General features: G+C 34.6%; 1 protein-coding gene across 1 annotated transcript; it reads left to right on the top strand.

Annotated features, from left to right (window-relative positions):
- Positions 1–5158: 5158 nt before the first annotated feature.
- On the top strand, positions 5159–6861 carry LOC144574156 (putative clathrin assembly protein At1g25240). The gene has a single exon (XM_078324024.1). It carries the CDS (start codon positions 5302–5304, stop codon positions 6574–6576), a length of 1275 nt encoding a protein of 424 aa, XP_078180150.1. The 5' UTR covers positions 5159–5301; the 3' UTR covers positions 6577–6861.
- The last annotated feature ends 9498 nt before the right edge of the window (positions 6862–16359 follow it).

Below are 16359 nucleotides of genomic sequence, written 5' to 3'. Positions count from 1 at the left end.
CCAATTCAATATGTACTTCTCAAAAAATAGAGTTGCAGATTGAATTGGCGGTCCGGGTATTTTTGGAATTCTCCAAATTTAGAGGGTTTTTTTTTTTTAAAGAAATGATATTAATAAAAAATTCGGACATGTGAGTGCTGGAAAAAATTAAGATTTGTTAATTAGTTTGACAGAATATGGAAGCTCTCTTAAACCGCGTTTCAAGTTAATGTGAAAGGGACATTCTATATTTACGTAAAGTATTTAAATTCCAATTTTTCAGCATCCAATTGGATGTTTACACAAATAAATTAATTATCCGAATCTGGTAACACATTTAGTCGCTGGCATTCACGCGCTAATTTAGATACTTCAAGTATTGGAATTTAATTTTTTTTATTCGTGAGCTGATATAAATATTTGTTATTGTCATCATCAATATTCAATATACTTTTTATAAAGTTTATTTGAACTGAGAATATTAAGATTAAGGAAAAATTGGTTATTTGCCACTCCAAAACCTTGTAAAAATGCCATCTCGAAATTTGAAATTGTAAAAATGCCACTCCAAACTTTATTAATTTGTAATTTTGTCACTTCAAATAATTAATGACTAAAATGCCCTCCCTTCTTCTTCTCCTGCCATGGCGAAAGGCCGAAATTACAGCATTGATTTTAGGTCAAATTAGTTTGGTTGATTTTTATTTTGCTTACTTATGGCAGCTTTGGTAGTTTTAATTTTCAGTGCTAGTTTGAGCAGTGTCAAAGTTTGTGTATACCCTAATCATGTATCATGAGACAGAAGTGAGCATAAATGAGTAACATGAAAGGAACCAAAGTGGATGCTGAACCAGCAACCAACCATGACCTTTAAAAAAAGATCAATGCTGCAAATCTGTTTAATAAGAGTTTTGGGTCAAATTAGTTTTAGGTCACTTGAGTTTTGTGATAGGCAGCTTCCGTACAAGGCTATAAATTTTGGCAACGGGTCATTTTGGGAGAGCAAAATGGGGTGTTGTACCAGGCAGGATGGTTTCAGGTCTGGGTTATTCTGGTTAGGGAGTAGTCAAGTTTCCTGTCAGTTCATGTTTTCTTTATTCTGAAAAGAGAGTAGACAGATTTTGGATCAATAAAATTTAATAAAAATCCCGTTGTGTTGGTCAGATGTCGCCAGGTGTAAAAGTCTTATCTTAAGTAAGAGGAGGCAGGAGAAGAAAAAGATGAGATATTTTAGTGATTAATTATTTGGAGCGACAAAATTACAAATTAATAAAGTTTAGAGTGACATTTTTATAATTTCAAATTTCTGGATGACATTTTTACAAGGAGCCTGATAATTATTGTTGGCTTTTGGGAGCTCTCGACTTATATGTTTGATTATATTTGTAAAACATACATAATTACATTTTACAGTTCTCCTCTTGAGTATATGTGCAGATTCATGACAAGTGAAAGAATAGTAATTACACATCAATGATGAAATACACTGCAATATAACATCATGGATGTGGTCATGAAGGCACAAGACATTGGATGGCAAAAATATTAACTCAAAATTAAGGATAACGTATATGTAAGATTGGTAAAATAAGCTTGAGATTGACCTAAGTGAGGCCTACCGTTGTCACGATCCAGTCACGATCCAGTAACTGTGATAACGGAATAAATAAATCATGTACCAATTCCATAACGCATAAAATAAGATTTAGCGTCACCGCATCGCTAAACCTTCCAGAGGATTACCGTGGTGGGTACCGTTGTCATGGTCATCTACCGTGATATTGCAATGTATTATATTGCATATAATCTCATGTACAAAGTCTTGAAAATTTTAATGGTTGTAATCTGAGATTTAAAAACTTGAAAATTTAAAGTGCTCATGAGTTTTACTTTAAAAAATACAAATGATTTTAAAATTACTCAAAAGTATTTCTTCATGGATCTTATTTGAAAGATAAAATCGAATAAAAAACGTTCGTATTTTTAGATTCGTAAAATTTATCACGGATCATCAGAAAAATAAATTATAATTATTAGAGAAAAAAATAAAAAAAGAGTGGGTGAAATGAATATTTCCGTTTATGGCTTGAAGACAAAAGTAGTTAGTAGTTAAAACTATACAGATTTAAAATTTTAATGCTTTCAGATAGAGGTTTATATGCTTACGAGTAGCATTGTAAAATGTTATAAACATAGTTTTAAATGTTTTGATATTAGCACTGAAAATGAAAGTTAGACAACATTAGAAATTTTTTTTTTCTGTTAAACTACTTGGGAGACGCGCTTGGGTATGATGATTTTTCCTAAAATTAAATGTTCAAAAATTGAAAAATAAATGCAATTGCAAATGAGTCATTCTGACTGAATCAAATAACATATGTGCATTATTATTTAGTTTAATAACGTTATTATTATTTATAGCATTAATATGCAATATGTTTGAATTTATTATGAATCGGCTCAATTTAATAATACAATGATAGTAATTATAAAGGCAGCTAGCGCCGTAATGATTTTCCTTTTCTTTTTCCTTCTTTCTGATTTCAGTCCCGTAAGCAGAATTTAAGTCCCGGTGTTCTTGTCAAGTAGGGGTGGCAACGAGCTGGTTTGTCATGAGATGGATTCAGTTTGAACTCGTTATGAGTTGGCTCGTCCGAATCACGAGCGAGCTGATTTTAGGAGTTCGAGCTAAAATCTCAGCTTGAAATTGTCACGAGTTGGACTGAATTAGCTCGCAAGCTGACGACGTGGCTTTGACTGATTGGGTATGACTGGGTTTTGTTTTAAGAAACAAATAAATTCTACAAACTTTTTTGGACCGAGCTAAACCGAGTTGGACAGTATAAAATGCACACAAATTCATACAAATTCACAAATTGATGTCTCGTCGAGCTGGCGAGCAAGCTAGTTCCCAGCTTAAACTCGTTAATTCTGAACCGAGCTAGTGACGAGCTAGCTCGTTAACAGATCGGTCCAGTAATGAACGAGTTGTTAATGAGTGAGTCAGATACGAGTCATGGTCACGGCCTGAAAAGTTGTGAAAATTATACCAAACAAAAAAAATAATAATAATGTTAACCCGAAATTTTTAATTGTACCATTTTCTCAAAAAAAAAAAAAAACCATAAAACCCCAATTTTTGATGAATTTGAAATCTATCCTGGCCGTAGATCACCAGTCGAACTAAAAGATTGGGGTCCGCACTATACCGATGCGGCTCCTGACAAAGGTCTGCATCAGTGTTCTGCGTCTCAACCCTTTTTTATTTTTTTTTGTCTTACAAAAAAATTAACTTTCGAAGGATCTGAAATCCAACTTTCTGGGGTCTGGTATTTTGCGGCCATAGTAGATTTCAAATTCTCTAGAATAAAAAATCAGAGTTTTTATTTATTTATTTGTTTTCAGAAAGAGGAGGGTTCAAATGCATCCAAATTTTTGTGCACCCAAATGCACCCTATCTTTCAAATTATTTTTCTCCATTTTCAAAGTCCAAATAGTCAATCCGAACCGTTAGATGCGATCTATATATTAAGATGTACTTGAAGACCAAATTTTACATTTTTTGAAATTTTTTTACTATTTATTAAACCACTTTGAAAATTGCTGATCCAATGGTCCAGAAAATATAAAATCAGCGATTTTTCAAAGTGGCTTAATAAATAGTAAAAAAAATTCCAAAAAATGTAAAATTTGGTCTCCAAACACATCTTAATATATAGATCGCATCTAACGGTTTGGATTGACTATTCGGACTTTGAAAACAGAGATAAATGATTTGAAAAATAGAGTGTATTTGGGTGCATTTGAACCCTCTTCTTTTCAGAAAATGGTAGAAATAAAAATTTCGGAATGTTAACGGTTCAAATTTTGCCAAAAAAAATAATTCATTGAAGTTTGGTATACAACATATGAAGACGTAAGATTCAGCGTCCATATTCAGTTGCGCACTTGATGCTGAAATTCTCTTTACTATTTTTTTTTTTTTAGTTCTATCCAAATTATATTTATGCTGAAATCCAAGTTTTATGTTCTATTTATATTACTAAATGTCAAATTCATAATTGAAGTAACAAAATAATTCGTAAACTGGTTCACAATTTGTGCATTCAATGTTCATTTTGTACGCACGATTTTAGAATTCCGTGTTCAATCTTTTTGTTCTGGTATTTAAACTTCTCTTTCATAATGGTTTAATTATCTAAACGCCTGATCTCAGTATAATTTGCTAACATATATATTGAAAAAAAAATTGAACTTAACATATTATTATTAAAGATTTAAAAAAACATACCAGAATAAACAAAATGTAAATTAGAAGTCAGTAGACGCGGATCCAGGTAAAATAAATAGTCACTTTAGATCCGGTCCGTTCCCATCAGAATTTAGACCAATTCAATCTGAGATGAAATGCATATGATCTCTTTAATATTTGTGTAGATTTAAACAAAAAGTTTCTGTTACCTTACATGATATAATTTCCGCTAAAGTCCAATATCCTGAGTTAATTCAAAATTTGAGTTTAGATCCGGACCGTCTGTCTGCTTTAGCACGCATATTAGAGGATTCAGTACATTCCGTCATACCAAATTCTGATTAGACGGTTCGAATCTAAACTCAAAATATTAGTTTCTTCAGACTTCAGAGGATCCTGACTCGAAGAATATATAAATAACAATCAGTTATATGTTACATGTGCCCACGGGCTATTTACCAAAAAAATAAAAATAATAATCAGTTACATGTTACCGACAGGAAGGTCCTACAGAGCACCGACTTATATTCACATTTGATTTGGCAAAAAAAAATAAAATAAAGGAAATAAAAATAAATAAATAAATAAATAAAGAAATGTTCACATTTGAAGAAGTTCTGGATATTGTCTAGCAAGCTACAAAGCATCTTAGGAAGCGCCGCAGAAGATCCATCGACGTTGCGTCTCTAAGGGCACATACACATCCATCAAACATCATATAGCGGGTAAATACCGACTCGGAGACTATTCGGATCACGCGAACAATATACTGTCAGTAGAATACAATACCATAACCCACATAGAACATTCCACAGAAACCAGGATCCCGCGTCGCTCTCCTTCCTCAACCGTTTTCCCTCCCTTCTCGTCGATATAATTCAAGTATTCAAATTCAACCTCAACCTCTTTGACCCAGCTTTCTCTCTCTCTCTCACCACCCCATTCCAACCATCTTTCCCTCGCTTCGCGCTTGGTGCCTCCCACGTTCATCCATTTTCCGCCCATTGCATTTTGCCAATAAACACCCCAATTTTTCCAACATAGGTTCCAACGACCCCACCTCCCCTTCCATGACGTCACCGCGCGAGTGGTGGCGTCGCGCGGCCGCGGCCATTAAGGATCGCCAGAGTATCTATCTGACCCGCATCATCACAGGCTCCTCCCGCTTCCGCAATGCAGAGCTTGAGGCTGCTGTCATTCGCGCCACCAGCCATGACGACCGCTCCGTCGACTACAAAAACGCAGCGCGCGTCTTTGCATGGGCCCGTACCTCTCCGTCCTTCCTCCTCCCTGTCATGTGGGCCCTTGCACGCCGTGCCGCCCGTACCCGCTCCTGGCCCGTCGCTCTCAAAACTCTCATGCTCATCCATGGCATTCTCATGCGATCAGATTCTGAACCTGTTGATGCCAAGGTCGGTCGCCTCCCTTTTGATTTGTCAGAATTCAAAGACCGGTCCTCATCTCCAGCCAAGGCGTCGGCTTTCTCAGCTTTTGTCCGTGCATACTTCAATTTTCTAGATAACCGGTCAGTTTTTGTGGGGTTGGAGTACGACCTGTCTGATGAGAACCAGCTGCTTGATCAGGTGCAGAAATTGCAGTTGTTGCTCGATTTGCTGATGCAGATCAGGCCTTATGGCGATGGGATGGAGGTCGGGCTTGTGCTCGAGGCGATGAACTGCGTGCTAATCGAGATCTTTGAGGTGTACAGTCAGATTTGTAAAGGGGTTGCATCATTCCTTGTCAATGTTTTCGGGTCAGATCATATTCCGAAGTCGGAATTTTGCTTAAATGAGTGTGGTAATCTCTCACCTGAAGCCAAGATGAGAAGAGGGATTGTTGGAGTGAGGGTCTTAAGGAAGGCAACCGAGCAAAGCTCACAACTTTCGGCTTATTTTGAATTGTGTCGCAGTTTGGGGGTTTTGAATGCATCTGAGTTGCCTGAAGTGGAGAAGATTCCAGAAGAAGACATACAGGATCTTGAGATGTTGTTATTGGGTGAGGCTGAAGAAGAAGAAGAGGAGAGGAGAGAAATTGAGAGTCCAGTTGAACAAGAACAGGAATATCTAATGGTCAGTCCAAGAGCACAACTAATTGAGACTCCAGTGGAACAAATTCATGGAGAAGAGAGCAGGGAAGGCATCTCTGAAGAATGGGTTATCTTTGAGGATGATCAAAATGAAAGGCAATGCCTTTTTGGTAAAGAGAAAAGCAAGGAGGGTTTTCTACTGGATAATTTTTCTGTACAAGCCGGGAATCCGAGGCGGTCTCCTCCATGGCCCTCCTTGATGAACCCAAGTAGAGGCATGCCTTTTGGAAATAATGGTAATTTAATAGAGCTTATTTGATTTTTCATCTTGGTTATTTTCAGGTTAATAATAATTACTATCATCACCATTCACCATTTTGGCACTTTGGACTGAAGGAATTATTTCAAAATTGGCGGGATAATATTCACATTAATGAGTGCATGTATATAATTTGTTTTGAGAGAAAAAAAAAAAATACTTGGTTCCATTTTTATTATTATTTTTTTATTTTCCATTTTTGGCAGAGGAGATAAAACAGAATGTATGTATACTTTTGAAATTGTATATTGTATTCCCATTTGGCTAGTTACTTAGTGAAGTGTATCTGTATGCAAACGAAATTATATTATTGATCAAAACTTTAAAAGGTTGTATCACATTATCAACTTGTGGCCCTCAAGTTTTGAGAAATTGCTGTTGGGTCTGTAATAATTAGTCATTTATATCTTCTTATACATTTCTTTAGTTTTATCAAACACGAACAGTGTGGAATATGTTATTTGCTTTTTTGTATTCTTATATTACACTGGATTGAGGTTGCAGATTTTGGAAGTGTAGTGAGAATGCATTGTATGCTTATTGGTCTTTCTTCCATGCATAAAACTTAAATTGTATACAAGAAGAGCGTAGAAAAAACTTATAATAAACAAACTGGGCATCTGATTAGTACTGGTACAAACAGGTACAGAACCTAACTGGTGATACAGGTACTGTACCAGGTCATACATGTTTTTCTTCCCCATCCAGGTAAAAGATATGAGTTCCAACAGTTGTTATACCCAGTGCATATCCTGCAAGTGCAGCAAGTAGTAACCAAATTGAGTAGGCATTAGTCATAAGGCGTCACAGATTTGTCTATTAAATATCCAGTTTTTACAGAACTTTTATGTTTTGATACAATGATACCAACCCTCTGATTCCTTAATTGTGTGGAACGGTTTTTTGTCATTTAATCTTTATATAAAATTCACCATTTTTATCTTTGTGCTTTTAATTATTAGAGCAATAAGGCCTAAGAACCAATATGATGAAATTTGCATCAAGGTTATGCAACCTGTGAGTTTCATTCCTTACTGGTAGAACAACACTGGTAAATGACCTGATCAATTATGTAACATTTCATTATTCCTTGTACAACAAAGAAGAAAAAAACAGCAAATAAAATTGGTTAAGGAACATGAATTAATTGGGGTTTAATTCATCTTTAGGATCTGAACTGAATAATTGAACTTCTATGTTTCTATAATGATGCCTTGTACCAGTCAACACCCAATGGTTTACATATTTTTTTTCCTTTTTTTGCGTTTGCTCTGTAAATCTTTACGTTTCCTTGCATCCTACATAGGTTAAAACTGCTCGGTACCCAAATTATTCATACTGCATTGGTACAAACCTGCTACTAATTATATATATCTTACTACAAGAATGAGATGGTATTTGCGAGGGTAAAAAAATACTATTGTCGAGGGTACACCGACAGAATTGTGTTATTTCTGAGCGTATCGGTATTACCGACAGGAGGTGATTTGTCTCCAATAAATATCCATTGGTAACTCTCCGCAAGGTTGTGAAAATTCTCTACCAAGACTTTAACCATCTTCTTTTTTTTTTTTTTTTTTTGAGAGAGAAGACTTTCATGCACCCTTCTTTTTTGAGAGAGAAACGTGGGATTTATTAGTATGCGTTATTAGTACGTAAACTAGATATTATCTTTGTATTATTCTGATTGAGTTGAAAATATGGAAAATGACATCTTTATTGGCCTTTCGCTTTTATTTATCTATGGTTAACGGCTAACCAAGAAAGGATAGGGTCATAGAAAATTAGAAAACCATAAACTTTTTTTTTATTTTTTTAATCTTAATGTGTTTATTCATTTGTTCAACATCAATGCTAACTTCATGCTTGAAGTAACAAGCAAAGCTTACTTGAAGCAATAAAGCATCATTGAACAAGTTTAGTGGTGGGACTAATATCTCATTTGCCAATTATTGTTGATGTTTCCAAAGTAATTGCAACTATCTGGGTTGTGCTGATAATTAAAATTGAATATCAGATGCAACTATATGGTTGCATAGTATCATCGACTCGTCATACTTTAAAAAACAGAGAATATGCATTATATAAGTATCTATTTCAGTTTATACAAGTATGCATTATTGTACGATTAAGTATTTATTCTAAAGTTCGTAGCATAATAATATATAGAGAGTAAGGTAATATTATCTCGCTCGTACTACAATTTATCCACCAGTAACTTTGACACCTCTAGTGTCTGATTAATGGAATCTGGAGGCTTGACTTTCAAATTTCTCTTTCACAAAAAAAAAAAAAAAAAAATTATCTACCAAATGGCGCAATTTGACTATTGAAGGTACGAGACAACTTCATAAGTTGAACCTTACAGATTTTTTTGAGAAAAAAACAGAGGTCACACCTCCAAGTTCCATTGATAAGACACCAGTACTGGTTACAAGTTTTACAATAGAAATGCCAAATAGCAAGGAGCAAAAATGAGAGATAATTACAGGAGGTTTAAGAATAGTATTTTGAGGAAAAATTTAAGATAAGTTTAAATTACAAAAGTGAGAACATGTGTTACATATCCCAACAACTTGATTGCTACCATATGTGATATTATATGTGATAGGAAACCAGCTTGCAAAATCGGCCATCACTTTCATGGACAACAATTGTATTGTTTTATTTTCATCTCTGAATATTTTTCTACATCACGAAATAAATTGTAACCTGCAATAACTGAATTGGTCTGTGTAGTGGGTGTAGGATGGTATCAGTATAATTCATATTTTGGAAATGTGCACATGGAGGAAGATGCTGCATGTACTGATCTCTGTATATTTTGTACCAGTGTCACAGTGTAGGAACATCCCCTGAACAGGTGGTCCACTGTTTCTTCTATTCCTCTGCATAGGCTACATATATTTGCTATTTGCCATCCTCTTCTGATCATGTTATCAGTTGTAAGTATTTTGTTTCTCATCATTAGCTATGTAAAGATTATGACTCTGTGTGGTGCCTTGAGCTGCCATGCATATTGTGGATCTGTTATTCATGATTTTGACGCATACGGATAAATTACCCCATTCAAGTTTTTTATTATTTTGAAAGTATTAATTTATTCTTCTTTATTTCATTCAAAAAAAATTATTCTCCTTTATATTCAAAATAGCAATGGATGAAATGGACTTGGATGAATTATGTCAATGTTATTAAGGCCCACTTGTTTAAATATTGGGAAAGTTTCCAGTGTACCCATCAAAACTTTTAAAATATCCAATTCTCCATCAAAACGTGTTAATATCCAATATACCCTTAAAAATTTGACATTCTTTCTTTTATTCCATTTTATTCGGTGAGTTTGGATAAAGGCTTGAATTAGTGAAAATAGTAAACTAATTTGACTTTTTATTGAGTTAGTAGAATAACATGCTAACTTATAAAAAGACAAATAAAGAATAGTCTCTTTTTACTAACCCAAACACATCCAAACATAAAATAGTAGTTGAGAATAGTCGCTAATTTGAATTAGCACTATTAATTCTTCGTCTCATCCAAACTTACCAATATATTATTTAGTTATTTTAAAAGTTAAATGGTCAAAATACCCCTCCTTTCAAATGACGCTGTCCCTTAAAAATTGAGAGCACCATTATTCTTAATGATTGACTGCCGCTTTGATTTATGATCCTGATACCTTAAACGAAAATGATTACAACAGGAATTAGGTCAGGCGGAGACAATGTCTCAAATTTTAAAAAAATATATATATATTAGTTGTGAAAAATTCAATTAATGGTATCTCTTCAATTTGTTGCAAGTAAAAAAATGGAAAATAAAGACTTTTTGAATTATTTTATTTTTGTATTTGAATTTAGATTTTGATTTGTCAGAATTATAAAAGCATGAAGAACAGCCTTTACAAATTTGTGGCCTCCCTTGATACTTGAGTACATTAATTACATCTTCCATTTGTTATATTCTTTTCTTTTTGCTATCGACTTACCCAAAATTTTAACATGTTAATATTTTCAACATTTTTAATTTGTTTGGAACTAAAGACTTGTTATTGTAGTTGTAAATTTTTACAAGTTCTTGATATTAATATAAATAAAGTGAAATGTCATTTTTGTTTATGTATCTACAGAAAGTGACATTGATGATACCTTATTATTTTCATTTGGTACTGAGCTTAAATGGTTAAAGTTTTTTTTTTCCCTTCAATAATAATAATATTTTTCTTCTCTCTGCTTTCCTCTCCATATTTCTTAACAAAAATAGTATAAATTAATAAAAAAAAAAAAACTTCAGCTAGACGAACACACAGGGGCGGATTCAGAATTTTGATCAGAGGTAGGCACAAAATATTGACAAAAATACAATTTTTTTTTTCTGATGAATTAGAGCGGAGTAGTGGATAGAGATCTAAATAAATCGTAGCACGACCGGATATGTCACGATACGACACGGTTCCATCACGGCACATGTGACATCAGGCTGTGTCTTTTTTTTTTCTTTCTTTTATGTGAATCAGTTTGAAATGACTTTCTTTTCTTAGCAATTTTTTTCTATTGAACCGTAAATTAAATACAAGAGTAGGCATTATATCCATTTAAAGATAGACACTGGATTTATTTATTTTTTCGAATTCAGAGGTAGGTGATATCACCATATTTGATCTATTGTTCTGACCAATTCCCGTACCAAAATCTGCATTTTAAACCATCAAATAGCGTCTATTACATTGAATATCTATAGAATGTGGTACTGCTGCACTTTCATTCTTATTCTGCAGAAAACTAGCGAAATCAGGGAAGTTACTGACATTCTGAAACTATGATGCGGGTAGCATCAGACCTGACGCGGGTAGCATTAGACCTGACGCTGGTAGCGTCGGACTTTTCCAGAAACAGAAGACGGAGGCCCAATGAAGACCCAATGAAGGTCCAATGAAAGAAAGGTCATTTGGAAAGGCTATAAAAGGTCATTCCCTGCCACAAACAGAGGGGATTCTTCCACAAGCTTCTACTCCCTTGTGGAGTAGGGATCAAGAAAGGAAGTTGAGAAGGGAAGATTTTGGAAGATCATTCATAGATCCATCTCCATCTTAGGTTTTATCATGATTTCTTCTCTTATCTCTTTCTTTATGATGCTTGAGTAGATCTATCTTGTTTCTAGGATTGATGTAATATAAAACCTTGATTGCAATGCATTGAATTTGAGTTGTTCTTGTGTTCGTTTGATTGAGTATTATTCTTTCATTGCTTGATTGTGATTGTTTGATTGAATCTTGTTGTCTATTGTTGAATGTTTCTTGCATTTCTTCTAATATTGAGACCTTGATATTTCTTGCAATTTGATCAAGTACTTGAGGTAGGTCTTGGATCTGAAAAGATAGATCAATTGAACCGAGAGGTGAGATTTTCATTTATTGAGAGATAGTGGATACCTTTGGCAAACCGATCAAATGACTTAGATTGAACACTTGTAAACGAAAGTTTGAGGTTATAGATCTAAGAAGGTGAAATTGCAATTCCTTACTAGGTTCATTAAGCCAACAAACGAAAGTTGAGGTTCAGGAACTTTAGGTACGGTCAATAGATCCTTGCACAAGTAAATAACTCAGAAACGGGTTCAATGTTGCATTCACTCGAGGACCACGCGGGTCGCGTCACAAGGGTCGCATGCGAGAGCATGCGGGTCGCGTCACAAGGGTTGCATGCGAGAGCATGCGAGTCGCGTGAAGGTCCAGAGAGGCAAGGTTGAGGATGAAATGTGAAACCCTGGAAACTTCATTTTAAAATCGATTTAAACAAACATTTATTTTCTGTTATCCTCTGTTATAGAATTTAGAAAATTGAAACGAATTCAAACCAAACCCTTCACTTCTAGTACCTAACTAGGATAAGTAGTGATCTAGACTTGAATTGTACCGTCCCTGAGGATCGATACCTGATTGTATCATTGGACAAAGGTTGTGCACTTGAGACCTAATACGAAAGCTCAATCACGGTTTAAACGGGTATAACTAGCTGTACCTGAAACTTTCTGTGCACGCTTTTGTGCGAACAGTAGGCAAGTTTTTGCTATCATAACTTTTCTAATCAATATAATAAGAAAAGATGTCAAAATCGCACATATTACATATAAAAATAAATCCAATTAAAAAACACTAGACGATGAGGGCGAATCTGCCCACACGTCGTAAACTACTTATTTTATGAAAAAAAAATGACAAGATATTTGCTTTCAGAAGAGAAAAATAAAACATCCCAACATCTTAAAATTTTGTATGATGAGTTACAACAACTATGAAAGTATATGAATTGAGTGCTTCCAGTAGTAATTAAAAAAATGCAAATATAGATAAGTTTAATTAATTAAGTGCGTATAAAAGCTCAAAGTGCGAGTTCTTCAATAAAAAAACATATATTTTTATTTAAAATATGAGGTATGATCAGTGCATCTCTTCATTAACTAAGTCCTCCCACATTGAAAGAATCAAAATAAATTGGGTCAAGTAACAAAATTATTTACAACTGTTAAAATATGAGGGCTAGTTTTTAAATTTTGTAATTAATAGGTTAGGTGTTAGTGGTTAGTGGTTAGTAGTTAGTAGTTATAATTAATAAACTAGGAAATAGTGTAACTATTTTTTTTTCTTTCTTTTATAAATAGAGACACATGTAAAGCTAAAAGTAAGATCATAATAATAAGTTGTTTTCTTATTATTTCTTCTCATCTTACAAAAATAACATGGTATCAGAGTCATAAATATGAAATTCTACACAAGTGTCATCCAAACTAGCAAAGCTAGTCGTTACCAACAAAGAGAAAAATAAAAAAAAAGAATCATGGGTGAAAGAGTTAAGAATTCAATCCATGTCAAGAAAGGTATAAAGCAAGACTTGCAAACTTTTCTATGGTACCATATGGATTTTTTTTTTAAATAGAATTGGTTTAAATTAATTTAATGGAACAAGCCTTTTATGGCTGGATTTTCTGAAACTAGCCTCCACCGATCCCTAGGATCGGTGGAGCATAAAAACTACTTTCTACACCGGTCCTAGGGACCGGTGGAGTACCTTTTTCACCAGCAGCGTTCGCTCGCCACAGAAGATCCCTTTTACCCCTCCACCGGTCCTAGGAACCGGTGTAGGCTGCTTCTATAATTTTCCCCCACGCGATGGCTCTGGCTATGGCTCTGTCTCTCCCTTTCCTCCTCCATTGTTGTTCTTCATCCCAAACCTTGAGCCCCCTCTTTTGTTTAAATTTTTTTTTTATTCTTTCAATATACTCAATCAATTCTAAATCTAATTGTCTCAAAATTTCAGGATTGTTTAGGAGATTTGAAAACTCTTCAGATCTACAATTTTGACAAGGTAAATATCTCTCTCTTTATAATTCTTATTTTAACCGAATTAAAACAAATAACTAATTTAATTTAGATTATTATTGTAAAATGTAGTGTTAAATTAGTATTTGGTGTAATTTAGATTGATTTGGAGTATATTTAGTAATTTAGTGGTAATTTAATGGTAATGTAGTGTAATTTAGAGTTAATTAAGTGTAATGTAGTGTTAATTTAAAGTTTATTTGATATTAATTTAGTATATATGTAGTATAAATTTGTGTAATTAAGTGTTCATGTAGTATAATGTAATTTTTTAGTAATATGTATTACAATGTTTATAAAATTAGATAAATGTGTGATGACTCTCATGAAGTTTAAAATTAGATAAAATTAGATAAATGTGTAAAATTAGTAATATGTAGTATAAATTTGTGTAATTAAGTATTTATGAAGTTTATTATTAAAATAAAAATTAGATGATATGTTGTTTACATATAGTTAAATTTTGATTATTATAGTCATATGCTTGAAAAAATGTTTGTTTATATAATTATGTGTGATGACTCTCATCAGTTGCAAAAATATTGTTTATCAAATTTTCTAACAGAGTCAATGGATAATGTGAATTATCCGGAGCTGTTGAAATTAGCACCACAGAACCACAGAGCATGAAAAGTTCGTGATATGGTAATTTTGATTATATCTATTAATTATTGTTGCAAATAAATATTATATGAAGTATTTGAAGGGTTTATAATGTTTTATTTCTTTTTGGCAGCCTTCCTCTTCACTGAACCAGATAAATTCACATCAGACTAATATTGCTTACAACAGTCTGATGGATGATGCTCTGAAGAGATTAGGGTTGTATCAAATTGCTCGCCTTAATGATTGCAAGATTGATCCGCATTTGATTAGTGCTTTGGTTGAGAGGTGGAGGCCGGAGACCAATACATTTCATCTACCTGTCGGTGAGATGACAGTAACGTTGGAAGATGTTGCATGTCTATGGGGCTTACCGATTAAGGGTAATTAACTAATTAAAGTTGTTTATCGGTTAATTTAAATAACTATTTTTTTAAGGTGAATTGTTGATTATATAATTCTTTTAATTTGTAGGTGACCCGATTACTGGCACCAGCGATACTGATTGGAACCCATACTTAGAGTATGATCTAGGGGCTGATCCGGCTCTTTTTTACGATAACCTCATTGAGACAATGCCATATAAATATAGGATTTATAATCCTAACACATCGAAAGAACGATTGTCCGTCTCTGCTTATTCGATTAGACTGAAATGGGTGCGGGCCAAATTTAGTGAACCCTTACAAGAGTGGCACAGTGATGAGAGAGTTGCACAGTACACCCGATGTTTTTGTATGGATTTATTCGGGTCAGTTATGTTTCCGGATTCTAGTACGGATGGAGTCCCTGCGATGTACTTGCAATTCATTAATGATCTAGAGACTCCACGAGAATACAATTGGGGAGGTGCCGTACTCGCACATCTCTATCGAGAGTTGTCGCGTGCTTGCCTTGCAGGAGTAGACACGATAGCGGGTCCGATGTTGTTGTTACAGATTTGGTCATGGACTCGATTTACTATTGGTCGGCCTAATCCCCGGGATGAGCCACCTCCCTTCGGTGGTGCAGATGAGGATACGAGAAATGCTTTCGGTGTGAAGTGGACCACTCGACATTTGTGGAAACGCAACCCTCACTTAGGTATAAAGATTTATAATTCGAGATGAATCCGATAGATTTATAATTGTTTTTTAAAATTTATATTTTTTTTGACAGGTGGTACAGCCACATATAGAGATAGCTTCGACAGACTAGCTGATGAGACAGTTAACCGGCGACCATACGTTGATTACTATGATCAGTTACCTAGACATGTTCGAGGACAAAAGAGGTATTGGATGAGCTGCGGTTACGTGATCCATTTCTGGATGGTAGAGTATCAGCATGCAGATAGGGTCATGCGCCAGTTTGGTAGGTACCAAGAGATCCCACCTCCTTCTCCTCTACCATTTGATGAGATCAGTTATTTAAGAGAGGCGTGGCATCACGATGGCAACGCAACAAGGGATGGTTGTTGGAAGATTACTCATAGTGAGTTCATCGAGAAGCCTGCAATACTAATTAGAGAGCGGAGACCATATGACATGGGGAGGCATCATATGTACATGCATTGGTTCAACGCGCGTGGTATGAGATCAGTGTATCTATCAGATAACAATCCGGAAGCTCTACGACGTCAGCCTCCCCCGCAGACAGAAGATGTTGCAACAATGGCGTACGTTCCTCATGGTCATAGGCATTCTCGTGTGGTTCGTACATTATTTATTTTTTCAATCAAATTAGATTTTTCAATAATAATGTGCAATATGTCACAGTTCGAAATGTGTTATGCAGATTTCTCGAGAGATACAATTCACCAT

The sequence above is a fragment of the Carex rostrata genome, chromosome 22 (genome assembly GCF_964058835.1).
Source record: "Carex rostrata chromosome 22, lpCarRost1.2, whole genome shotgun sequence".
NCBI classification, from domain to species: Eukaryota; Viridiplantae; Streptophyta; class Magnoliopsida; order Poales; family Cyperaceae; genus Carex; species Carex rostrata.
Note: the sequence above shows the minus strand (reverse complement) of the source record. Positions and strands in the feature narration are given on the sequence as shown.

What these genes read in the sequence shown, in the direction of transcription:
- LOC144574156 (XM_078324024.1), top strand. Translation starts at nt 5,302, where the DNA reads ATGACGTCACCGCGCGAGTGGTGGCGTCGCGCGGCCGCGGCCATTAAG.